At 40.2% G+C, this 26,932-nt stretch overlaps 1 protein-coding gene across 2 annotated transcripts in view; it reads right to left on the bottom strand.

Moving 5' to 3' along the window:
• The window catches only part of braf (B-Raf proto-oncogene, serine/threonine kinase), a 32,771-nt gene extending 6,637 nt beyond the window's left edge, over nucleotides 1-26,134 (bottom strand). The window contains exons 1-15 of one of the 2 annotated variants that reach the window (XM_084710518.1): nucleotides 25,941-26,134; nucleotides 14,500-14,601; nucleotides 14,122-14,409; nucleotides 12,461-12,564; nucleotides 10,806-10,908; nucleotides 10,573-10,721; nucleotides 8,662-8,781; nucleotides 8,359-8,518; nucleotides 7,565-7,604; nucleotides 5,836-5,955; nucleotides 3,932-4,068; nucleotides 3,721-3,838; nucleotides 829-913; nucleotides 541-717; nucleotides 404-450 (exon numbers count right to left, since the gene is read on the bottom strand). In XM_084710518.1, coding sequence (XP_084566644.1) covers nucleotides 404-450; nucleotides 541-717; nucleotides 829-913; nucleotides 3,721-3,838; nucleotides 3,932-4,068; nucleotides 5,836-5,955; nucleotides 7,565-7,604; nucleotides 8,359-8,518; nucleotides 8,662-8,781; nucleotides 10,573-10,721; nucleotides 10,806-10,908; nucleotides 12,461-12,564; nucleotides 14,122-14,409; nucleotides 14,500-14,601; nucleotides 25,941-26,096 — 1,906 coding nt within the window. In that variant the 5' untranslated portion in view covers nucleotides 26,097-26,134. The remainder of the gene's footprint in view (nucleotides 1-403; nucleotides 451-540; nucleotides 718-828; nucleotides 914-3,720; nucleotides 3,839-3,931; nucleotides 4,069-5,835; nucleotides 5,956-7,564; nucleotides 7,605-8,358; nucleotides 8,519-8,661; nucleotides 8,782-10,572; nucleotides 10,722-10,805; nucleotides 10,909-12,460; nucleotides 12,565-14,121; nucleotides 14,410-14,499; nucleotides 14,602-25,940) is intronic. The other variant, XM_084710519.1, reaches the window with a different exon arrangement.
• Between the last annotated feature and the right edge of the window lie 798 nt (nucleotides 26,135-26,932).

Below are 26,932 nucleotides of genomic sequence, written 5' to 3'. Positions count from 1 at the left end.
ATTTGAACTAACCTTTAAGACACTAAAGTCACACAACAACACAAACACACTAAGATGGAGGCAGCAGCAGACCAGCAGCTCCTGTCTTCTGTTTGACTTCTTCTGTCTCCTGTTTCAAGCAAATCACTGTTTTTGCTTAATGAGTCTGGTTGCTTTGCAGAAAGTAATATTTGGCTCATATAACAGTGGCTTCCCATCAAAAGTCTGTCTGACAGCAAGACAAAGTGGTGGTAATGTTCTAAATACAACATACATTTAACTGATACACAGATTTACAGCAGTACACCTGCTGCCTCTCATACACTGACTATGGATAAGTAGCTCATACAAAATAAATCCCAACATCGTCAACAGATGACAGTCAGAGAGATGATGTGATTGGGTGACAGTTTCAGAAGGATACTGTTGCTTTTCAGATCTCTGTGGATGATTGATTTGGCGTGCAGGTAACTGAGGAGGAAAAGAAGAAAGTTATTAGACTGACAGCACACACACGGTGAAATGTGATTGTACGGCTGCTGTATCTGTGGAGGGACTCACTCCATGCCCTGAGCGGTCTGCCGGGCGATGTCGATCAGCTTGATCATCTCAAACTTGGTCTCGATGATGTGCAGGTGGTGGTACAGACTGGAGCCTTCACACCACTGGGTCACGATGGCCAGCTGAGGCTTGGTGGTGTAGCCCATGAACAGCAGGATGTTCACATGACGCGTTTTCCTGGTGCAAACACACGCAAAGGTTCATGAAAATACAGGACCGCCGCAGTTGCGACTCGCTTTCTTAAAGGAGGATATGATGTTAATGTTAAGTGCAGAGGGCAGACGTTACCTGAGGACTCCCACTTCATTCTTGAAAGCCTGGAGCTGTTGTGGTGTGGGAGCAGTGACGTTCAACATCTTCACCGCCACGTCACCTGGGAAGAGGCCGAGGACATGTCAGACTGAACAAAGATGTTTTCACATTCACTGATTTGTTCATTCTTAACAAGAGGATGGACCTGGTTTATTTCTTTTACCCATGACTACTGAACTAACTCTTTTGGTTGTGTACTTTTTAATAATACTGTTGGAATTGTTACATACCTCAGTTTGAGAAAGGATCAATGAGTCAGACAGACCAGACTAACATATTCAAGTAAACAACCCCTCTGCCTCTGCACTCTCTCTGCTACTAATCAAACAGGAGGACATGTATGGACGACCAAAAGTGCCAAAATCCATATAAAATAAATCACACAATACATAAAATATGTATTTGTGTAAATGTCCCTGTTTATTTACTTTACCATTTAATTTATTCATTTTAGGGCTGCACAATTAATCAAAATGTTATCAAAATCATAATATGGCTTTCTACAATTTTCAAATGGCAGTAGGTACAATATTTGTTAAAGGCAAAATGTGTGTCTAAAACCTTTTAAACTAATGAATGTTCTGAATCCTGTCCTACAAATCAGATTCTACAGACTTTTTTTCCCAATCAAAATAAGAACAATGATGGAAAAATGATCTTTACCTGTACTATCACAAATACACAAAATAACCACAATTAGATATTTTTTCAAAATCGTTCAACTCTAATTAATTTATTCTCAGTTTGTGTCACATTTTACATCTGTATTTTGGATTTTTGCAGCATGTCTATTTTCAGAGGCAGATGAAATATTTGGTGAGTATTTCTGACTGTGGATGTGGGATGGAGTTGGTGTAGAGCTGCAATGATCAGTCGATTAATCAATTAGTTGATTGAAAGAATAAATATTTGCTGCTTCCGGCTTCTTAAATGTGAGAATTTGCTGCTTTTCTTTGTTATTTATGACAGTAAATGAAGAGTCTCTGGGTTCTGGACAAAAGAAGACATCTGAAGACATCACTTTGGGCTCCAGGTATTTTTGTGAAAAAAACAAATGGTGATAGTAGTCTTTGTAGTACACATGCATAGGCTCCATCTACAGGGGCCACTGGATTTTATACCCTCCCAAAGTTGAAGGTGGTGTTGCAGCGACCCCCCAGTCTTGAGGCAAAGCAGGAAAAAATGCAGTTGTAAAATAGCCATAGACTAACACATTTAATTGGCATTTGACAGGAAAGGAAAATACAGTCATAGCATGTGCTACATATATGATTCTATTTAATTTTCATGCAGGGTAGTGTGTGTTTTGTTATGTGTTACCAGCTGAGCACACCAAGCACTTTAACTAATTAACTAATAGAAATCACAAAATGCCATGAATTCAAACACTCTGATCATTAATCAAGTTAATACAGTAACTTTAGTCTCTACCATGAATTAGACACACAACATGATGTCTCACACCTGCTTTGAAATGACTTAATTCATTTTCTTAAGATTAAAATATGAAGAATTGTAAAATCTCACTCCCATGAGGCTGGATTTGTTTTTTTCATCTTCGCATGAAGCTGCAGTGAAGGTCAAGCTGCATGGACCCTGCACAGTTTATATTATGTTTATTATAATGTTGATTAATGATGTTCTTCTGCCTCAATAATAATAATATCAGCAGACAGAACACTAAAGTGATCAGGTTTAGAACCCACAAACACTGGGATAGTGTGCTTCTGTTTCCAGGATAGAAAATGTGTAATTTTCAGTAAAACATTAATCCCTACCCCTCACTGCCTCACACCTTCATGTAATATAGGCCGACAATTTTTGTCCTCACAATGTTCAACTCAAGTCAGCGCCTGTCTATACATGTGTAATATGCAATAAGCCTTCTTATACAAGTCTTGCTGGGTTTAAATGCTTATGGTCCGTAGATAAATGAATACTAGAGCTGGATATCAATTCAGATTTCCCATTCTGATTCAATTCAAAAGGTCTCGATTCGATTCGAGTCACAATTCAGCTCAATTCGACATCAATTTGGTTTGTGACATTTCAATACCAATTTTGCTTGGATATGAAAGATATTATCAGAGAACTAATGCTGTAAACTGTACAAGGAACTCTCTAACCTGGTGAATTTTTAAAAATATTAACGTCTACATTAAGAATTGACCCCAAAGCAGTTACATTAATCATGTACTTTTTATTAAACATGACCTAACCAACATCGCGCTACAACAACTCATTAGACTAACAGGGTTAAAACTGCAGACTGTACCACACGTCTGCAGGAGAAAAGACATCTACCAAAAGACCGATTTTGTTTTTTTTTGAATGGATATTAGATCAGGCAAAGGAAAATCTATTTGAATTGTTTAATCAATTTTTTTAACCCAGTCATAATGAATATAGAGGAAAAAAAACGCCCCATTATTCCATAGATTCTTGCTTAGGGACCTGATGACACTTGCTACCACAGAACACATCATATAGTTCACACATCCATCATGTGGCTAACAGACTGCTTTTATACTTGGAAGAAGTCATGTCAAAATAAAGTTATATGTGTCAATATTTTCATGATCCCATATTTAGTTACATTTAATTAATTAGCAAGGAGGCCTAGGCTACAGAGCAGAAATGACCACCAAATTATTTATTTTCTACCCCCAATAATTTTATATTTTTATTTTCACTCAATAAAACAAAGGTTTTTAATACCTACCTTCAATAAGACTGATTTTCAGTACCTGCTACTAGGTATCATAAATCATTCCCTATACTGTAATACCCAAGCCTATTTTATAAACTTAATGTTTAATCATTAAAATATTTGACTGATGAATCAATAGACTATAATATTAGTCTTACCGTGCCACTTTCCCTTGAAGACAGTTCCAAAGGATCCAGAGCCTATCCTCTGACCCAGAGTGATCTGACCCTCGGGGATCTCCCAGTCGTCACTGGAGTCCCTCCTCCCCAGGGTTTTCTGTTCACAGGACACTCAGTCAGCACAGGCACACACACACACACACACGCAGTGAACTGCAGGAGGAATACAACAACTACGACAAACTCTCACCATCTTATTGCGGTCCTCAGACGAGGACGACGACTTGCGCTCCCTCTGTTGGCATGGCGACTTCTGCGGAACCTTGACATTGGTCAAAGAGCCAGGTAAAGAGGCGGGAGGCGTGGCCGATAGCCCTGTGGTGGAGCCTGGAGGGGGATCAGGGATGGAAAGAGGGGAAACAATAAAAAAAGAAGAGGTGAGGTGGAGAGGAAGCACTGGTAAAAAAAAAAAAAAAGGTGAGAGAAAGCAGAGGAGTAAAGGAGAGGAGGACAGGGATTGATTATCTGTATCTGTGTTTGTGTGTTTGGTCACATGCAGAGGAGAAGTGGGGGGTGCTTGGCTGGATGGCAGTTAATGATTTCATCTCAATGCCAGGATCCAGGATTTAGCCTGGCTTAGCTCAACAACACTTTCAATTAGTTAAATTTATTATTTCAAATTACCTGCTCAGTTTTTGGCTTAAAGGAGCAATGTGTAAAATATGAAATATGTGTAACTATCTTTGGACAAATGTTGATGGAAAAGGCTAATCAGTGAACGCAGATCGACTGGGGCCGAACACAGCGTCCGAGACCAACAGAGACCAGTCTGATGACAGAGAATACAGTACTGAGGTCAATTACAGCGGCTCCGACCAGGACTCTGTTTCCAGGGGATGACAAAGAAACACGGTAACTAAGCTAATTTTAGTTTGGTAAAAGAGAGAAATGCATGCTAACATGTTAACTTCAGAAACCATCAATCCAGGGTTCACATTTTGTTTTTTTTTTCCACTTGTCTGGTCTGGCAAATGAGTCAGACAGTTGCCCCTTTATTTATTTATTAGCAGTCACCAAATAACAACAACAAAGAATTAAGTTATTTGTAATGTTTAATTTAGGGCTTCAATACTTAAAAAAAGTCAGATAATATTCTGTGATTGTTTTTCAAAGTCAAAGGTGAATTCTTGGTTTGTTAGTCCAAATTCCAACGACATCCAATTTCATATGATCACAGAGAGATAAATATATTATATACATTGTATTTGAGAGGCTGAAAGCAGCATTTTCTGCCATTTTTGCATGAAACATTACTTTATTGATTAATCAATTATCAAAACAGTTTGTTGGTTTAAATCCTTTTGTACCACTTGCCTGGTTGAACAAGTCACTTGCTAGATTTACTAGCCCTAAGTGGCATTTTACTTGCCCTGTGCGAGAAATCATTATTGTTGAGCCCTAACATCTCTGCAAGGTCTTTAACATAAGATCATAACTGTTACTTCTTCATATTCTGTTGATAATGTTCATTTTTTGAACGTTTGATCAAAGTTCTGGCCATATCTTACACATTGCAACTTTAATTTATGATGAATACATATATATACAATATATTATACAGTATATATATTTAAAGAATTGCAATTTAAATCGCAAATCACATTTTTGATCAGAATTGAAGTCACAACTGACAAAACACTATCAAACACACTATCTTTTTTTTGGTGAACTTACCCTTTAAATACTTAAAGTCATATTGATTATGTTCTATTTTAAATTTATCAGCCAACTAAACAAATGCAGTTATGTGCGTGCTTCCACACTGCACTAGATATTTCATTTTAATTTTATTATTGATTTTTCATTTATTGACAAGAGTTAACATGACTTGATCAAAAGGAGTGTTTCATCAATCAAAGCACCATCCAGAGACGTCGTCGTGTGTGATCAGAGTGGAGGTGAGAAGTGTGTGTAACCTGGGAGCTGTCAGGTGTGTGCTACAGTGAGCATGTGAGGACATAAAGAGAGAGAAAGAGGGGGACACACAGTGGATGTGACACAGGGCTGGGTGGGGTGGTGGTGTGTGGGGGAGGGTGGGGGGAGGTGGAGGTGAGGAGGGGTGAAGGACACAGGAACACACAGAGGCCTAACTACCTCGGAAAACAGGCTCGGGCTCAAAATCAAACACTATGTCATTGGGGTAGGAGTATAGGAGGGGGCTTGAGGTCCGTGTTCGGTGCTTCCTCAAGCAGCGGGCGGGGTGGGTCGGGGGGGCTGCAGGGCAGAGAGAAACAGACAGACCATCACTGCTACTCACCCTGCCCCTCTGACCTCCAACTACCTACTGACCATGGCTACAACTCAGCGTCTGGATGGATGGAGAGTCCACCTGCCACACTTAACTTTTAGCACGTTAGCTTAGCTCTGTTTGTCAGGGTATCTGCAGGTTTCACGCAGCCACATTTAACTTGGCATATTTGAAAGAAATGTCAGTGTCAACATTTTGGGACATAATCTGATTTGCTTTCTTTTTGGACAAGAGATAAGAAGACTGATGTCAATCTCATGTGTGTTAGCAGGGAAAACTTTGAGCCTGACATCATAGTTGTATCAGTCTATACTGTATTGGTGTACATGTTGTCCAGTATACGCTAATAAACTTTTGTGGGGGTATTTTTTTTTTTTTTTTTTACGTACATAATTGTTTTTATTTAAATATTATATATATATATATATATATTGTTCAACTGTTAAATATTCTGCCTCCATCACCACATTTGAGGGACCATTACAAAAAATGTATTTATGTATATATCCTGTATAAATAGCATAAATATATCAATATATAATCGATCATTATTCAGCATCAGCCTCAAAATCCAGTGTCAGTCAGGCTCTATAGTTCAGCAAAATCCTAAAACTAGCTAACCATTGATTGTAGATTAGCTTGCTTGCTAGTGTTTTGCCAACTTTAGCTATAAGGTGTAACTATCTAACAACTGATGTCGCTACTTATCTAACATTTAAGTAACATCAGCTAACTTAAGGTGTGACTGTGCATCACTTTTATAGGTCCTGAAGCCTGTATTTCATAGATCGAAGGACAGGAACCAGAGAACACTAAAGACACCTGTGTCCAAAATCACACATTACACATTTATTGTTTCAGTTGTGAACTGTTTAATAAACAGTAGTACGTATCTTTGTCAAATTCATTGGTCAGCAGGTATCATATCACTTCTTCAGAGCCTATTAGCCGGCTGGAGACGTGTAACTGTGGTAACCAGTGCCAACAATGTATTCATTTAAAAAATATATTCCTGACCCATATTAAAATGAAAGTGTTTCTGACGTTCCATAGAGCTGCCTCAGTCACTGTCTGCCTTTGTCTGTTATGTTGTTGTTGTCACTGCTGCATTGCATTGTGAGATATTAATGCTGGCGTAGCGTCCAGTGGTTACATAATGTGATATTTGGAAATAATATGCATCTCGCGTACTACTGGATACACACTAAAGTTTCAGACAGGCTGTTTTAACCTACTAAAGAGATGATGATTTAATTTTCACTCTTGTAATGAAGTTGAACATCTCATCAGCTACATGTTTTCCTCCCAACACTCCGGACGAGGAGCTTTGACTCGGCGGAGCAGCTCAAAGTCAGACTGAACAAAGGAAACGAGGTCTGCTGAAGTGGAAGTTTTGTTCTTCCAGAAACCCTGACCCACAGATCTGAAGAAATTGTGTGTGTCCTCGGCTACTGACTTAACTTCTAGGGTCTGAACTTCACACACACACACACAAAAGACCAAGAGCACGCAGACGCGGGATGGTGGGAAAAAAAACCACAGAATGAGTCAGACATTTCCTGCTGTGATCCTTACCTCCATCTGACCTCGGTAAGCCCTGATCTCGAATCAGGTCCTGAAAGGAAGGAAGAAGAGAAATTAATAAGAACATTTTATACAAACAACATTCACCATACTGGACACTTTATACTGTACAATTTACTGTAGCAGCACCCTCAGTAACTATTTTCACATCAAGTGTAGAGGCTGGAGGTGCATGTTTGCTTCCCTTAAGGAAATAGGACAGATGGACAACCCAAAAACACAAGGCCTTGGGTAGAGATGCCCCAATCACATTGTTTTGGTGCTGATCCTAACTGCCGATTGTCTATAAGTCATATCGACCAATACTGATAGCTTGGGATGAGTTATTGATATACAAAGACAATGACACCATCTCAGTTGGGTCATTGATTGGTTTTCACAATCAGCGACAAGACAACATTAATTCCAATCTCTTGATAATGTACGTTACTGAATATCAAGGACAATCATCACTGGCCAATCAATCTGGGAATCTCTATCCTCCAGGCAAGGCTGTCGCTGGCAAAGAGGCATAAAAAATTGATTAAAACACAAGCTGTCCTCAAGTTTGTCCATATCACCCAGCCCGAGGATAGAGTATTGTCAACTAATTTTTTGCTCTTTTCAAGTTTTAGATGAAATGGCACCTAATGACAGATCAAATTCTCTGAAGGTGAGCTAAATGCTCAACAATCAGCCAAACAGACCTGCAGTGTGTTTTGGTTAGCTCTTCATCTCTGGTTAATGTTAATGTTAACAGTTAACAGTGTTAATGACTGACATCAGCTTCTGTCCAGCAGACTCACATCAATGTTGACAGGCTCGATGGTATTGATATGGACATTTGGGGCGGAGGACGAACGGTCCCGCTGGCCAAACTGGTTGCGGTGGTCCTCCTCGTTGGGCCGGAAACTGGGCGGGATGGGTATGGACTTGGATGGGGACACAGTGGTGTGGCATATAGACCTGGAGAGAAGAAATGTGTTAGTAAAAACATGATAAAACAGACATTTAGGAGACATTTCTGCTCATGTTTATGCATGAACCTCTATGTTGTGTTGTTCAAAAATGGACTCAAAGGACTCCTCCTCTGAAGGTGGGGGACTCACCCAGTGGAGTCGGATGGGGGGAGTGACGGACAAGCCTCAGACACGGGGGTGGTCCCCTCTGAGGAAACCTCTTCCTGGGTGAACGGGTGATGCTCGAAGAACTTGGACACTAGCAACAAGCTGCAGAACATTAAAGGTTGCTTAATTAATTTAACTCATTCAAAGCACAACTTGACTCAAGGCTGGAGTCAAACCAGCCCGCATTTCTGCCAGTTTTTAGCAGAACTATTCCGATCAAAGATACATAATTAATGGAGTGTGTTGCACAATGAACAACGACCTGCAAAATAGATCTTTTGGTCGCAGCTTTCCAAGTTCCAAACCAATTTGTTTTGCTGGAAATGCTCCAAAAAGTTCAAACTTAGGTGTGCAAACTGGGAGTAGCGTACGGTAGTGGGTGTATGTTTGAGTGAGTGAGAGTGATGAAGGAGAAAGATGAAGCAATGAAAACTGACCATCTGGCAGTAAATGTACAGTTTAGCAACACTATGACAATCAGCTCTGTCTTGAGGGAGTACAGTCTGCAGTGGAAAACAAAGTGCCTGGTACAAGAAGCAAGTAGAGTTGAGTCGTATCATGCAGTGGAATACCGGCTTTAGACTGACTAAAGTCTGACATGAAACAGATGGGTGATGGGTTTTTTTTGACGCTGTTGAAAAACTTGGGGCATCACCAATAAAACATGCAGCGTGAATGCACTTCAGTGTCATACACCAGCAAACCGACCCATCCACTGGAATCATTTTTGGGTTTCTAAGACTCAAAGAGTTTATCTAAAGACGAAAAGTAAATTACCTCAACAAAATATTAATTGTTGGTAAAATTTTTTCAGAATTTTGAGTTGTCTCAACCTTTTCAAAGGCCTGCAACAATGATAAATGAAAATTAAAAATGTTTAGAATACAGTGTTTCCTCTAGGATTTTTTTCAGCAGCGGGGGCAGGCGTTCCGTTTCTCTTCTTAGAGAAATATTTCAATAAACTCATCTGAAAAATGCAGTCAGTTGTTACATAATGGCGTGTAGATATTAACGTTAGCCTAATACTATCAATTAGTTTACTCACGTGAACGACACTGAGTTGGCACCGGGCCAAATTAACTTAAACTACCGATAAGTTACGTAACGTTAGCTGGTCATCAACATATTGTGAACGTCTGTTTAACTTGTAAAATCTATGTCAAGTTATCTCAAGCTAATAACTTATGTCTACCTCTTCTCCGGCCGGTAATTCGCTGCTTTATTGTTCATTTGAAATTCGCTCCTCTGACTCTGCCCTGTCGCCTAGGTGCTTGACGTGCTTGACGACCGCGCCCCCCAAACAACGCTAGCATCATGCAAATGAGCACGCGCAAGTCTATTTCCATACTGAGCAAGATAGTTATCTGCAGTTTACCTTAGTGCTTCCAAGTACCCGACAGGAGTCTGTTTTGAAGGTGGAGAGATGCGGAGGTGGTGTATTTGCGTCAACAATAAAAAAAAAAAAAAAGAAAGAAAAAAAAAAAGAAATTTGAAGGAGCGGCGGCAAGGATTTAGGAGTGGTGGGCCGCCACTCCTAAATGAATGTAGAGGAAACACTGGAATATAACCTTTATTCATTCCATATAATTTTTTGCCGAAGTCACAGGGAGCCACTGGAAAGGGGCTAAAGAGCCGTGTTAGGCTCTGAAGCCGCAGGCTGCAGACATGTGATATAAAAGGATATTACTATACGGGCTTAGAAACATTCATAAAACTGTTAAACACAGTTTGTTTAAAAAATCACTGCATTATGCTTTTATTAACATTTTACAGCATCCCAATTTTGCAGGGGAATCGGAGTTGTACAGTACAGTAGATCTGATGTCAAACTGGTGACAGCACCATGGTTCATCCCTGTGTGTGTGCGTGTGTTTGTGTGTGCGTTTAACTTACTCTAGCTGGTCATAGTTGACACACATGAGGGGAACCTCCGTGCTGCAGCGCTGATGGAACTTGTAGCCACAGGTCTGACAGCGGAAACCCTGGAAGAGCAGCTTTCTGCAGAAGTCACAGAAAGCCAGCGTGAAGAAGGTCTTCCTCACCTGTCAAACACACAAACAGGACCTGGTCAGGCAAAACAATACCATTATGAGTGTATGTTTATATGTAGGTCTGACTGTACTTACAAAATTGTGTGTAGTGAGCGGCACATTCTCCAACACTTCTACATGCAGCTCCTCTCCTGTCAGCCAGGAGATGTCTGTGTCCCAGCCAATCGGCTTCTTCTCTCTGAAAAAGGAAGTGGAGAGTTAGGGGAACTCTCTCCGCCACACACTGCTGTTGGGTTAACCAGCTCATGGGAAGTTGTGCAAACGTAACCATGATGGTTTGCAGCAGAAAACCAGCACATCCTACAGCTACAGTGTCAAGGTTTCATTTATAAGTACAGACAGATACCGTCCAGACAGGACATGCAGGGTTCTATCGGGCTACAGTTGTAGTTTTAATACATATAATGTGGCAGCAGGTTCACATACACAAGCCAGTCTACAGCTACAGTACATGACAGTATCTGGGTAACATCACAACAATCTTAGATGGTCTACAAATTAAAGGGCAACAATATGACGACTATATGATTAAACATCGACACCCCTGCTAGTCAGTACCCGAAATACTAGTCGGTTGAACTATTTATCATCATTTTATTCATGCACAATTCCAGTTAACTGTTGCCTCTAAGATGTTCTGCAGCTGCCTGCCACTATTAGAGGCTGCAGCCCCATCAGAGGGAAGCCCCTCTCATCTAACACATACGCCCTGATGGCCCACCCAACCTCCAATGTTTTTTATCAGTAAAGTCGGTCAGATGACAGCTGGTAAAACCAGCGTGGTTTGGCAGTGTTTTAATCTAGAAAATGAAAATAATGTTGAATGTAGACTGTGTCAGAATAATCTGGTATATATTCACTCCACTGGAGCAACATGTGACCACATTCAGCACAGACACAGACATTAACCTGCAAGCAGAGCAGCTGCTGCTGCTAGCACTGCTAACGTTAGTAATACTGTGTAGCAGGCCGGCAGCTAATGTCAGTTCTGGGTAAATCATATCATAAACCCACAGAGACTGCGATCTTGTTCAGTCTGAAAAATTATTTAGTGACTTGTTGTTATGTGCACAGTGCAAAGTGCCACAGATTTCAGCAGCATTTCTGATTAACAGCTTCAAATGGCCTGTGTCAGCCTGTTTAATGTATATGGCATTAGAATGCCCGTTGCACTCTCTGTGGTGTCAATACACCATTTAGTTGGTCACTTTTTTGTTTAACTGTCTGAATTTTGTCCTGGTTTCTGGTTAATTCTTGCAGTAGAACTAGACTGACCTGCCTGCAGTCCAGACCCGTCTCTCAATGAAAATGTGTGGTGCATTATGAAGCACAAAATACAACAACAGAGACCCCGGATTGTTGAGCACCTGAAGTTGTATATCAAGCAAGAATGAGACTTTCAAAAGTTCAACAATAAGTGTCCTCAGTTCTGGAACTTTTCTGTAACGTGTTGCAGGCATAGAATGAGGGCATATTTGCAAAAAACTGTCTTTATATTGTATTCAATTGAATATGGGTCAAAAAGGATTTGTAAATCATTGCATTCTGTTTTTATTTATGTTTTACACAACATCCCAACTTTTTTGGAATTGGGGTTGTACTTGAGACCAGTATTCTAGGACTCTTTCCATCCCTGTGCATCAGTTTAAAGAAATGATTAGTTTGTCTCCTGCACAGTGTGTTCTGGTCCTCTTTCTGCAGTACAGAGTGTTAGTATGTGACACACTCACCCGTCTTGTATCCTGTAGACTGCGCAGCACTCTGGAATGAGGCCTCGCATCATCAGAGCTTTCTTCAGCGAGTCTCTCACAGTCATCCCACAGCGGGCCGGGACCTGAACACAGCACAACAACACTCACTCAGCTGACATGGTAGAGCAGAGTCGGCTGACATCAGAGAGGAAATGAGCTGACACAACCACACCAGGGCAGGATGGTGAAACTTTCAACTGCAGCATTGGAGAGAGAATGTTCCTTGTAGCTATCAGTGTTGGTGAACATAGTTTATTCAGGTGTACTGGTAGCAGGGCTTTTACTACCTTAATCTCCTCTTTTTTCCCTTCAGTTCAACCACGATGAAAAACTCTGTCATGATTTTGTTTAGATTCAAAATGCCAGTACCATCACATGCATTCAATATCAAATTAGTTTATGGTGGTCAGCAATGACACCATTTGAAATATAGATTCGCTTGCAAATTTTTTACAACCATAATTAAAATAAATATGTTTTGTTTCTAATTAGGAGTACAACAGGTCACAAAATGGTTCATGGTTCAGATCATATCAGTCAAGGACTGGATCATTGCTTAAGTTTCAATAAATATCACAGTCTTACAATCTGTGGAAAATGTCACACACAGAGGTTGCACTTTGCTAAGCCCTGCCTCCAAACAGCAACCATCCAATCATAGCTTAGCAACCATAACTAAAGCTGTCAAGCTTTCCATTTCTCTCCATGTTGAAGGTGTGCAGGAGGCTCTGAGAAAAGTGATGCTCTGTGTTTCATGAGTCTGGGCGGTGGTGTCTTTTTGTTGTCTCTCAAAAATGTGAAACACACGTGTGGCAAAGATTAAACTGTCTTCATCTGCTCTAACATACGCTGTGAACATTAGCATGTCTGGCTAACTAACTCTAGCTTACTAGCTGCAGTAACTTTACCTCCAGACAAAATTGTTAGATACCACTACATCTGTATTTGTTCTGTGGGGGTTTGAGGAGGAGGATGTGGGCTGATGCAGAAGACGCGGGTGATTGCTGGCAGACCATTTAGCGTTGTGAACCTTGACTGGCACAGTTTTGACAAATGGAGGATCATACATACACTGTACCAGAACAAAAAGCAGCGGACAGTGAATCCCCATCATCCAAGAGGCGGAGAGACGAAGAAAGTAAACACAAGCATGACAGGAAACGGCAAAAACACGAATCAACATCGGCATAGCGTTTACACGATGGAAATTGCTGATGGAGGACAAACGTTTTCACAGTGACGCCGAGGTTGCCTGTTTTCTGCTGGACAGGTAATTCATCCTACACACATAATTGTAGTTTGTTGTGAGATAGCTTTTGTTCGCCATTTTGTCCGCTGACGGCCACCGTACTCTTGGTGAGAGTGGGGCGGTGTCGGGGTAAATCCTCTTAGTTGCAATCTAAGGTTTGAACGCTAGATGCCGCTGGAAATCACACACTTCTCCTTTAAGAAGTGATACAAACCAAAAAAACTGTATTTCACACTATGGTGATTACATTTAGTCCGCGTTTTATATGCAGGCTGAACTATGGGGTTTATCCACACAGAAAAACAACCCTGTTTCTAACAATGATACAAACAAAGTCCAAAACCCTTAAATCATGTCCACCATCTTTCCTCAGAGAGACGGTCACACATACCACTGTTCTCTGTTTGTTGGGCAGGAAGACCCGGACGATGGGCTTCTGAGGGGAGCGAGGGTTGGCTCGGCTGGCGTCAGTAGGGGTCTGCAGGACGGCCAAGGTGTTGGGAGCAGAGGGAAAAGCCTGAGCCCCCCCACCAACCCCGCAACCTCCCATCTTGACCTCTAGAAGGGCTGGCACTGGAGAAGGAGAGCAGGAGAAGTCTGTACCGTTGCCCATGGCCTCCAGCAGCTGCTGCTCCCTCTGCTGCAGGGCGTCCAGTTTACTGGTGTACTCCTCATAGGCCTGATGGAGACCACACAGCACAGACTCAAAAACTAAAGTCACATTCACAAGATTTATTTCATATATTCATTAAAGCCAAACCGATCTTACCTCTAGATATATGGAAGGAGGATTGTGTTCTCCTCCAAACTTGTCCAGAAGAGCCTCTAAGTGTTCTTGTGTCAACTTTATCATCTGTTTGATATTCCAGATCTGTGGTAAAGGACACAAAACAATGTTAACAATTTTATATTTTTTTCATTAAATGAACAACAACCACAGTTGGAAACCTACAGATTGACTTGGCAGGGCACTGTTGATGCCCAAAAGATTCTAACTAATGCCGACATCACACTACACCAGACATGTCTTTCAAAAGCAGGACTCGAAATTAAGGGTGTCCCGGGGAAAATAAAAATAGCACCTAGGACACAAAGATACAGAGCCTGGGACAATTTTCGGATAGCAGAGAAATGTATCATTACAAAAATATTACAGTGACATGTCATGGAATATTTATGATTTTAAATGTAAGTGTAAAAACTCAAAAAATGTGAGGCGGCACCTAGGGTCAGTCACTGACCACTGAGTCTTCTACCATCGTAACACCATGATCTAAAAGTCTTCTGTATTTGAGGCTGAGGTCTCCTCAGTGTTATCATAAGGTTGTTGCCTAAGTTCAGTTATTGACATGTGGGAGAGAAAATAAAAAAGAGGCTGTAGCTATTATTGATTAAACTATAGCTTCATGTTATGTTTAATATTTCCTTTTAAACACAAGTAAGTAATGGACAAGAAATGACAATGGTGCTAAGACAAAGACCCTTTTAGACCCAGCAATGATACCACTGCTCATCACAATGTTTCACTGTGGACATGGTCATATGTCAGTTAGGTAGAGATAGCCCAACCCTGCTGGCACCTGCATGATCTCTATGTTACACCTGCAGTTATAAATTAATAAGACAAGGTAACACAACCAGTGAAAGAATAATGAAAACTAACTGCAGCCAAACACCTTGGGTCAAGTTTTTATTCAGATATGAGTGCAGGGAACAACTAGCAGACCTTCCATGGTGGTCCAGAGTCAGCCAATGAATGATGCTACTGAAACAAAGTTCTTAAACTTACTTATTATGTATATGGAAAAACGAATTTCAGTTCAAAACAATGATTGTTATGTCAGCCAGACAGCCGAAAGTAGAATTTGGGATGGTCCATTCAAACCCTGGTCATGAGTTCTTGCCATGACCTGGCTGACAGACTTGTCAGACTGTTTTTTTTAATCCCACTCCCTATTAAATTTCTGACCATTACTACCCACCCCCACAATGTTAGACCAACTGCAGCAAAATTTGAACCACCCATTCCCAAGGCATATAATAATGTACCAAAATTACTTTCTCCTCCTCTACATTTACCATAAGTATTGATTTTTATCATTTGGCTGAATGATTGCTACGTTTGTTCATTATGAGCCACCGTACATTGTATGTGTATCTGTAGTAGGGTTGGGCTGATGGACGGTGATGGCTGACAGTCATCAACCACTGAGGCCTCTACTATCATAACACACAACTGATGAATATGTATTTTAAGGAGTGTCAGTCAGAGCAAGCAAAGATGAGGGGAAAACAGCATAAAGTACTGCCCAAATAGTAATTAATAGCCGACATACATACATCAACATGGTATAAAAGAAAGTAAAATGATATCACCTTCCATCGTGATGTTACACTGTGGACATTCTGACATGCCAAATCCGTAGACAACACTTAACACTAATTCATGGGAACACCAATGACTATACTCAGGTTCCATCTAGTTCACAGTTCTGTGTCTGATCCATTCACATGATGTAAAGGTCCAGTGTGTCAGTTTTAAGGGTTTATTTATTGGCAGAGTATGGTAGGAATATAATATAATATTTATAAGTATGTTTTTGTTAGATTGCAGTTGCCTAAAAAGAAGAATTGTTGTCTTTTTTCTCTCTTAGAATGAGCTCTTTATATCTACAGAGGGAGCGGGTCCTCCTCCACTGAGGCTGCCATGTTGAACCACCACATTTCTTCAGTAACCCAGAATAGACAAACCAAACACTGGCTCCAGACCATAAGTTCTACTACATGCTGGGAAGGGGAGGGTGAGGTGAAAAGTATATGGTTGGTTACAATCTACAACCTCATCTTTAGATGCCACCAAATCTTACACACTGGGCCTTTAATAAACCTGTTTATTTCAAGACAGTGTGATCACAGACTCACACATAAAGGAATTCCTGTGAAAACCCTGCAGTTCTTTTTTGACTGTCTGCTTTTGTGAGGTTTACATTGGGTCTTGCAGGCCCTGTTTTATCCCAATCCCAATGCAGTCCTCTATGCTAGATCTCATTTTGGACACAGACCAATCAGAGCTCACCGTCTTTCATAACATGGGGACGTACGGAGTTGTTCACGAACTGGAGCTACACAATTAAGCCAAGTATTAACAAAATCGCTGGCCAATGTCTAAATCACAGGAGTTACAATTTTTTGATAATTGTAAAAGGAGTCACAACATACCATTATAGCAGCTACAGAGATGCCCCGGCCCACAAATCATATTCTCCAGATGTAAGTGGACAGTTTGATACAGACTCCATCAAAGCCCCTAGACTGTCCACAGACTGCTATGACCTGCAACCTGTAACAGAAGGTCATGGGTGGGGTAGGCGAGCCAGTTCTACAGCTAGTGAGCTAACATGTTGTCATATTTGCTGCCAGCTTACCACTGTTGGGTGTGTGAGCAGTACAGTGTTATCTCATAGATCACCAGCTGTGAGTTTAACTATGTGGTTTGCATGAACTATTTTTAAGAACTGAATTACAATGGAAAACTTCAGTAGGAACGACTTGTTAAAAATAAGGTTTGATGGTTCTTCTATTGTAGTGTCATTGAGCTATGTCCTCTTCAACTGACATTTCTACAGTCAGACAGTCTGAACAGAGCTGCTAGAAGTACTCTGTAAGATATACCAAGACATTCAAGAATCTGAGGAAAAACTCCGAAATGGTTAGGGATGAAATGATGAGGTTAGGCCTACCAGTTTAAATAAATCTGCATAACATTTCTGAGAATTGTTAGAACCGATTCAAATTTTAATTATTATTAAAACCGTGTTTGATCGTCACACTCTGAAAACTGAAAATGAAATGATTTCAGTGTGTTGATCAGTACCTTTTGAACATTTTCAGCAGATATTAATAAAGTCTTAACAATTATACTCCACAGGTGGCATTAACCCTGGACACACGGAACACTGTTGCAAACTGAACTATTTCATTTTAATTTCATGCACAGGACAAATTGCCAATCTATGGTTATAGATCTGTCCTGCACAATGCATATCATTTCATGAATAGCTCCAAAGCTACAAACCATGATTTTCCCGACAGGATATTTCTACCAAAACATGAGCAGAACAGTGTTTCTCAAACTTTTTACACCCTGTATCACCTCAGAAAATATTAGACTCTGCAAGTATTGACTTAGTGTTTGGTGACGTTTGGTGCTAGCAGGTCCTGTCGACACTTCACTTGCACTTCTTCAATAACCATTAGCCCGGAGCACCTGCCACTACTGCAGTGTTTGTGAAGCATTTATTTTCAGTCTTTTCATTTTACATCTGCAGACTGTCTGCCATCACAGTTTAGCTCATAACTACCAATAATCATGACATATGTACACACTACATGCATTGTCATTATATAACAGGCAGATACTGAGACAAAAATACAGGAAAGACAAAACTTTTTGTTGAGTTTCATTTCAGTGATGTCATGTTTTCATCTATTTTCGTTTGAAATTTTGCCGTATTTTGAGGTTTTTACATTTATTTATTTCCTTAAAAAAATTCTTGCATTCTTCCACGTATCACTAGAAGGAACGCTAATGTTCTCTAAATTTACAGTGAGTCAGTGTGCCAACACTACAGACCCACCATAGATTAGAAGTGACTCGTGGCTAGTGCTAGTAGCCCCAAAACAAGACCCAAAAATAACACAAGCTTAATACAATGTCTTACATTATAATACAATGCAACACTGTGTTACCCACCAGCTGAAAGTGTGAGTTGAAAATACTCAACTTGAGCGAAAAGTTAGCATGTATCGCTTTGCAGAGAGTTGTGTGTGTAGGACAGAGCTGCCGCTGGCCAGCAGACAGCTGCTGAGCTCCGGAGAACCTGGGGCAGAACTGGAGCTTCTGGAGAAATTAACACCCCCAGTTACATCAGATTCTAATCTTAACTGATGGACTTTACTTCATGAATGTACAGAGAGGAGAGGGGAAGACAAAGAGAGACTGGAGGGAACTGACACAAAGACATGCAGTCTCTTGAGTGTGCAGCTCAGTCAGAGGCTGATCTGAACACAAACACACACCTTCAGTGTCTCCATGACGCAAAATTCGCTATAACTTCTATGTAAACACACCAATATTGACCTACCACAGGTACTGAAGTTTGTGAAATTCTAATACTAGTCTGTTTTTAACAAAAAGTATGGAAAAAATGCTGAAATTTCAGTACATCAAGCAACACTTCCAGCAACCAGCAGCCAGTCGCATTATGTTCACTATAGGCACTGTCATGTTCCCTAAATTTACAGTGGGAGCCAGTGTGCCTTTTTTATTGGTTGTTCTGTCTGACACTATAACCGCTGTACAGCCACTGTAAAAAGTTAGAAGTGACATGTAGCTAGTGCTGGTTGCCCTGTGCTATTCAGCTATTAAATGTTTTAAAAAGCACCAAAACAAGTCCCCAAATAACTGTAGCTTAACATAGTGTCGCCAGTGGCATTTCAGAGTGGAGGGACAGAGCCAGGGTTAGAGTCAGACATTTGGAGGAATAAACAACCTGAGTCACATCAGATTCTGATCTCATCCAATGTACTTTCAGAATGTACAGAGAGGAGAGGGGAAAACTGAGAGAGACTGGAGTGACAGGACAGAAAGACTTGGAGTGCTCAGCTCAGTCAGAGGCCGAACTGAACACAGTGTCTGCACGAGGTGAAAATCTGCTACACTTTCTGTGTGAACACACCAGTATTGACCTACCACAAGTACCAAGTGTTGGGGAATCCTAATAAAAAAGTATCATACATAGTACCTAAATAAAATCAACATAAGGCCATGAAGCCCAAGAAGAGAATCCCAACTGACCCAAAACAAGACTCAAAAAATGTATCACTATATCTGATCAGGTCTTACAGAAACAAGAGATTAAAGCATGTGATTCACATCTAATCCAGAGTCATGCAGTCAGAGACAAGGTTTAGTTACTTTTTAAATGCATGGTATAACCTGTCTATCTTCAGTTAGACTCATCATTCCTTTTATTTATAAGGAATTTGTTTCACTGATGAATGAATACTGATTGTGGATATATTTTAAGTCAATCCCCAACATTGGCAGGCACAGTTTTAAAATCAATCAAGAGATAATCCAGCATGGTGAACCTTTAGTCACATTTTATTTTTCCAGACACAGTTCCGAAAACTTGGCTTGTTGATGCGTTCATGGACACTCCAACAACTGACCAAGCAGAGCAACCACATCCATCTAAGGAACCATTTCTTTTTGCTTACACAATTCTTTTATCTGTGTCAGGGGATGTGATTCACTGACAACATAAAGGTGCATCAGTAAATTTGAGTTGTGCAAACAAATCACATCAGCCGCCCGGTGGTAAGTATGGTAAATGCGGCCTGAGCAAATAACCCCTGTATTTCCATTATATTCCTGTTATTTTCGTTACTTCCCATTAAAGTTTCCACCTTGAAAGATCCCAGGATTTTACAATCCTAAACATAACTCAGCTTTACTTCGTTTGTGACCGTTTTGAAAGCCAACATTCAACTTTTGGTGTTGAAGCATTCTAGATCAGTGTTTCCCCTATCCTGGTCCTCAGAGCTCACTGCCCTGTATGTTTCAGATGTTTCCCTGCTCAAATACACCTGATTCACATGATCAGCTTATTATCAGGCTTCAGGCTATCAGGCAGAGGCTTCATGATGAGCTGATATCTGAATCAGGTGTGTTGGAGCAGGGAAACATCTAAAACATGCAGGCCGGAGGACCAGGATAGGGGAAACACTATCAAAGATGTAACCCTGAGTACCATTAAAATGGTCTCTAAGCCGGGATGACTATTTTCCAGAAACTTGACTTTTGGAACTTTATCTCAGTTTCAGCTGCATGCACCAGTGTCAATACGTAGCTCCTGCAACCCCTCCAAAAGTCCCGGGTCAAGCACAGGAAATAAAAATGGGCTCAAACTAATGCTTTGAAGCTTCTATCATTGCCATGGTAACAAACATCCAATCAGACATTGCATCAGCTATACTGAAAAAGAGAGAAAATACTGATAAAGAGCAAGAAAAGTTTATCGCACTACTGATTGCGTAATATTCTCAGGGCTTTAAATATGAAATGAATATGCAATGCTGTGAGAAATGAGTTGAAAGGAGCATTTTAGTTCTGGTAAAAATTTCCTGGACTTTTGCGCTGCTGTGTTATCAATTAGCCTCATTTATGCACAGAAAATTTACCACCAACTATCTTCATAAACAAAAACCAAAACATTCTCAGGCTATAGTTTCTCTAGTCACACTTTTGTGCAAACTCGCTCTGTATATTTCTGTTTCTACTATTTACTGACAAAAGAGATGCAACAATTAGTCAATTAATTATAGATGCACCGATCACCAGCCAGAGACCGGAACCGGCTGGTTTTCAGCGTGACCGGACCTGACCGGTGACCGGCCGGTCAGCGTCACATATCCAATTGTGTGCCCGTCATTGTCACGTACATGTTCTGCACGATGGTCACGTCAAACGCGCAGCAGACAAACTGACCGTGATATCAACACAGCACTGATAACAGCTACACACACTCACACACATGCTTGCATGAAGTTGATGCAACAGATTCCAAGAAGGACAGGATAAAGAGAAGACAGACAGTCTACAATGTGACAGAGCAGCTGACAATGTCGCAAAACAGCTGTAAACTTTGTAGCTCTTCATGCTAATGTTAGCCAGCAGCAGACTGCTGTTCACAGAGGGACACTTAAAATCGCACTTCCTGTTCTGGCTGAAGAATAAACAACCTGTGTTGATGTGTCTCCTCAAACATTTTCTCATTCAGACTCATTTAATGTTTGTATCTATTTTTCTCAGGGCAAAGTTTTACTGCAGCAAACTGTTGCACAGCGTCCGTCTCCGGTTTGTTTACATCTGCCTCCACAGTAGATCACGTGAAATCACGTCCCGCGAAATCTCGTGAGATCACATTCAGCTGATTCATAATCTTAAAACTATAATAAGCCCTGGCTGTAACCTGGAGGACTTTGAAGAAAATTTAAATAGTATTTAATGAATATTTAATAGCCAGTGTCTTATTATGAACATCCAATTTAATTTTTACAAGAAAAGTTGCAAAAATGTTTGTGAATGCTGTCAATTACAGTTCTTAGAAAGACTGAAAATCGGAAAAGACGGAATCGGCAGGTCAGACCCTTATAAAAACCGGAAATCGGAATCAGCTAAGAAAATTGCAATCGGTGCATCTCTATAATTAATCAATCAGCCTAGTTGTGAACTATTACATTAATTGGCAAATAGCTTGATAATAAATTCATTGTTTTGATTCATTTTAAGAAAAAAAAAGTCCATAGTTTGTGATTTCAGCTTCTCAAATGTACATATTTTCTGGTTTTCTTGGGCCTCTATTAGGGATGCGTACAGTTTGGATTTCATTTACCAATACTGATAGTAAAACTGCTTATCAATACTGTTACATATTGATACTACTGGCCATAATATACTTTTACTGTTAAGGAAGTTAATGAAGTGTTTCCTGAGTTACTCCATTTCGCAGAATTTTCATCAGTAACTTTAGCAAAGTGAGACAGCACTTTTGAACATTTTACCCTGTGCGCTGTTTATGTAATGGTACATGAATACCAATAGCAGTAGGCTTATCCATATTTCAGTACTGATCAGTCAGGAACTACTATTGGTTGGTCCATCTCAGTCCATCTCCACTATGACAATAAATTGAATATCAAGACATTTGAGGATGTCATATATGTCTCACACACACACACACACACACATATATGTACAGCTGAGTGTGACAGATTATCCACTTGAAACATTTTTTGAGATTTTCATATCAAACTCAAAAGAATTAAAGCCAATGGCTCTCTGGAAGAAAGGACATCAAGTTAATAACAATGCTTTGGAAAATGGCCAGTGGTGAAGTGTTGACAACATGTTTATGGGCTAAAACATGCAAAGCTAACACTATGTATGGCCCTTTAATAATTTATGAAGAAGAGCAAAGTCAACAAACTGTTATGATCCAATACAGCCTCTAGTAGATTGAAGCTATCCTAGATGTGTTTCTCCTTCCATCCAGGCAGCAACTGGTTAGAAATCCCAGCCAAGCTGAAACAGCTGGAGTTATGATTTAATGTTTAATCAAAGGATAAGAGAGAGGACATAATACACTGGAGGCCTTTAAAAGCAAAACTCAAAACTATAACAACCCTTTGATGAGGTCATGAGTTTTATATGCAGACACAATAGACTGATATGATGACCATGATTTATTTGATACATTAGTAACCAAAACTTACATTTAAGGGAAAGGCCAAACATTTAACCCAACATGCTCTGTAAAATCTGACAAAATAACCCCAGTGATGTCATAGTGATGTCATTAGGGGGTATCCCAGGTTGGTCTCAAAAAATACAAATTTATAAGAATAGTCTGTGTTACAAAGTGAGGCTGTGGAGTTAGAAAATTGAAGGCATCTACCAGACAGGGAGCGTCTAGTGAGAAATGTAGGATCCAGTGTTCCTGGACCATACTACACTAAAAGTCAGGATATCTCAACCTCTGCAGCATACATTTGTAGCATTTGGACTGCCTTTTAAATGTGTTATCAGCATTTGTATGTATATCAGCATTTCTATATAACCCCCCTGGAAAACACTGCTAAGGCTTCTGAAAACAAGAAAATTACTCCACTGTCAAACTGACATGTTAATAAGAAATAAAATCTAAATGACAACAATTATTCGACTAAGGATAGTTCAAATTATAAAAATATCAATATCAGTTTAAATTTATGTGTACAGACACTAAATTTTTTAAACGCTAGCCACAACAGCCTCTAAATCCCTAAATTTGGTGGCCAAAATGCATTTTTAGTGGCCTAAATCTAAAGATATATAAAGACAATACAGAAAAGGCTAATTAGCACAGCTTTACTTCCTTAACTGTGACACTTGTGTTTCCTGTGAATTGTGGTGTGTTTTTTCCATCATTTTCCTTATTGCTTCTGATGAAGAACAAGCCTGGCCTCTCATCTATTTGAGGAAACTGGTAGCAAACACCATGGCACATTATGTCGCATAACTTTTGTAACAATTTTGTTTTTTCATAGCCCACCTTTTGTGTTTCTGATTCTTCTGGAATGTTCGTCTTTTCTTGGTCTTTAAGATATAGATTTATTTTGAAATTCTGATTGAATATCTGAGTCACAAATGTCTGGAAGATTTCCGTCATAAAATCACACTTCAGTTGCTTTTTGTAAGTTGACATAAATGGAATCGAATGTGTCAAATAGACATGATATTTATCACAGACCCCTGAATCAAATCAAAATCATGGTAGACTTTGTTATATCAGCAAATATAATATCGTCACCTGAAAGAATTGGTGTCATATAATTGATAAAGCTTACTTCAGTAGTCCCCACATATTAGCAGCTAGACAACGACGAGTACTGTTCACTGTTTTTTGGGATGTTCAACTAAAAGGCACAAATGAATCTTGGTAGAACTCTAACATTGCATTGGTGATGGCTTGCAGTGTGGAATAACCTTTGGTGGCCACAGGGGGCCACCTACATGGAATATATGGTTGCCACAGAGTATCTTTCTGCGGCCACAGGCCATAGGGCCATTATTTATGTCAAACCCTGCTATATTTTGAATATTATCACTGTTTTACCTTGTCATCAGACAGCCTTTCCCAACAGCAAACTGCCTTTATATAAGCCAAATATTGTTACTTGCAAAGCAACCAAACTCCATTGACAAAATCAGTAATTTTACCTCACATTACACAGGACTAGCTGGTCTACCACTGGCCCAACCAGTTGGTTAGTTTATGTTATTGTCTGACTGCAGTGTTTTAGATCAGATTCACTAAGATCCACAGTAGCATAAACACGCTAAGTGATCAGAGCAGCAGTGGACCAGCTACTCCAGTGGTCTGTGAGGTAAAATTTCTGATTTCACCAATGGAGTTTGGTTGAGCGAGAGAGGGCAATTATATAGCTGCTTATATAGCTGTGGTTTCCCATTGGAAAAGGGTGTCTGGCTAAATATAATACACACTTGAACTGATAAAACACATTTTGCTGCTGACCCTGTCCACAGTAGTACATCGCTTAGCTTCCTGCATCATTACTCCTGCTGCTTCTCCAAACTGGGGGTGTGTTGACATCCACCTACTGTAGGTAATATCCTGACTATGGATAAGTACCTCATACAAACACATTCAAATAATCAAAACTATCCCTTTAAAATGGGGCCACATAAGCCTGAAACAGACAGGTAACAAAATGAGACATTAGTCATTTTATATAAGAAATAGATGATAGTTTAGCTCTATTATTGTGCAGGGGTAGGAACTTTAAAAGATGATGTTGCCTGTGACTGTAAATCAACTGCTGGTGTGATGGAGCCTCTGTCATGGTCCAGCAGTGAGGCCTCTGACCTGCACACTGGAGACAAATGTCCAGGCTAGGCTACATGGACACTGAATGAAAGGATGGGGACACACGGGGACTGATGGGGGTGTCTGTGGACGTGGGGGCGGTGATGGTAAAGCCTGTTAATATGACTAAAAGTAGCCTGTGAGGCTAAATTCCACCTGAAAAAAACAGAAGCACGACTTGAGTTAGCCTCCACCTCCATCAGCACCATCAGCCCAGAGAGGTGGAGGAGCTCAGCGGGTTGGTGAAAATCAAACTTTGGCCACATTAGGATCCACTACAGTGCGTTAGAAAGCGGTGTAATTGCGTGTCTTTGTTGCGTCAACACACAGCGGTGTGTGTGTGTACGTGTGTGTGTATGTGAGTGTGTGTGCGTGTGTATGTGTGTGTGCTCTGCAGGCTGCAGCTGCAGTGAGCCTGCCTGGAAAACGAAGCCAGGAGCGAGTGGAATAAAGCAGCAGGCCCGAAATAAACACAGGCTCCGCCGATAAAAGCTTCCTCCTGCTCCCATCACTCTGTCGCATTTCTCCCCTCAGCGGAGGCCGAGGCTCGCTCGCATTAATCGGTCACATTTCGTGCATCGTCCTCCCCCTGCACTGCATCCCCCACGATCCATGTTCCAGCCGGTGTTTCCTGAACATTTACATCCAATTACCTCCGCTCCGAGCCCGTGTCCCCTGCCCAGCTCAGAGCCGCTACCCCGCCGCCGTTCCGGCTTACCTCCTCATCCTGCGGACCTCCGGGGATCCCCGACGTGCACGACGAGTCCAGGCCGGCACCCAGCTCCTCCAGGCCCCGCTCCCTGCCCGGCTCCCGCTCCGCGGTGTCTCCGTTAAAGACGGGCGGTGGGGACTCGGCGCTGCTCAACGCCGCCATTTTAAACTGCGAGAAACTGAGTGGAAAATAATAGAGGGAAACGCAGGCTGCTGCTGAGGACAGGAGGGGGAGACAGAGACGCAGGACGGAGACCCACAGCCTCTGTGCTGGACTGATGGCTGGCACACAGCTACTCCTCACTACCAACTTATTAGCACTAAAATTGCTGATTTTAATTCACCATTATTATTATTATTATTATTATTATTATTATTATTATTATTATTATTATTATTGTTGTTGTTGTTGTTGTTGTTGTTGTTATTCGTAATAATATTAACATTATTATTATTTTTATTAAGAAGAAGAAGAATCGTGATATTAAAAAACAAAAATGACGACAAAAATACATTTGAAAAAAATACAAAATGTTATTAAATAATACATCTGATGCCTACAACATTTTTTGTTCATATAAAATTTAAGGATATAACAATATATCGATATCACAATAAATCACAAAAAATAAATTAATAAAATACCGGATACCACACACAATATCTACCACATTTACGTTTAATTATTTTATTTAATTATGTTTTATTTTAACTTTATTATTATTATTATTATTATTATTATTATCATTATTATTCTCTATATTAAAAATAATCCTTTACATCATTTTGGTTAGTATAAAGTTTAAGGATGTAACAATATATTGAATATCACATTTTAAAAAATCCAATACCGTATTGTACCGCAACATTATATAATTATTTTACTATTATTATTATTATTATTATTATTATATATATATATATATATTTTTTTATTATTATTGTTGTTGTTGTTGTTGTTGTTGTTGTTGTTGTTATTAACATTATTATTATTACTAC

Source organism: Lutjanus erythropterus, chromosome 22 (genome assembly GCF_056507025.1).
Source record: "Lutjanus erythropterus isolate fLutEry1 chromosome 22, fLutEry1.hap2, whole genome shotgun sequence".
In the NCBI taxonomy this organism is placed as follows: Eukaryota; Metazoa; Chordata; class Actinopteri; order Lutjaniformes; family Lutjanidae; genus Lutjanus; species Lutjanus erythropterus.
Note: the sequence above shows the minus strand (reverse complement) of the source record. Positions and strands in the feature narration are given on the sequence as shown.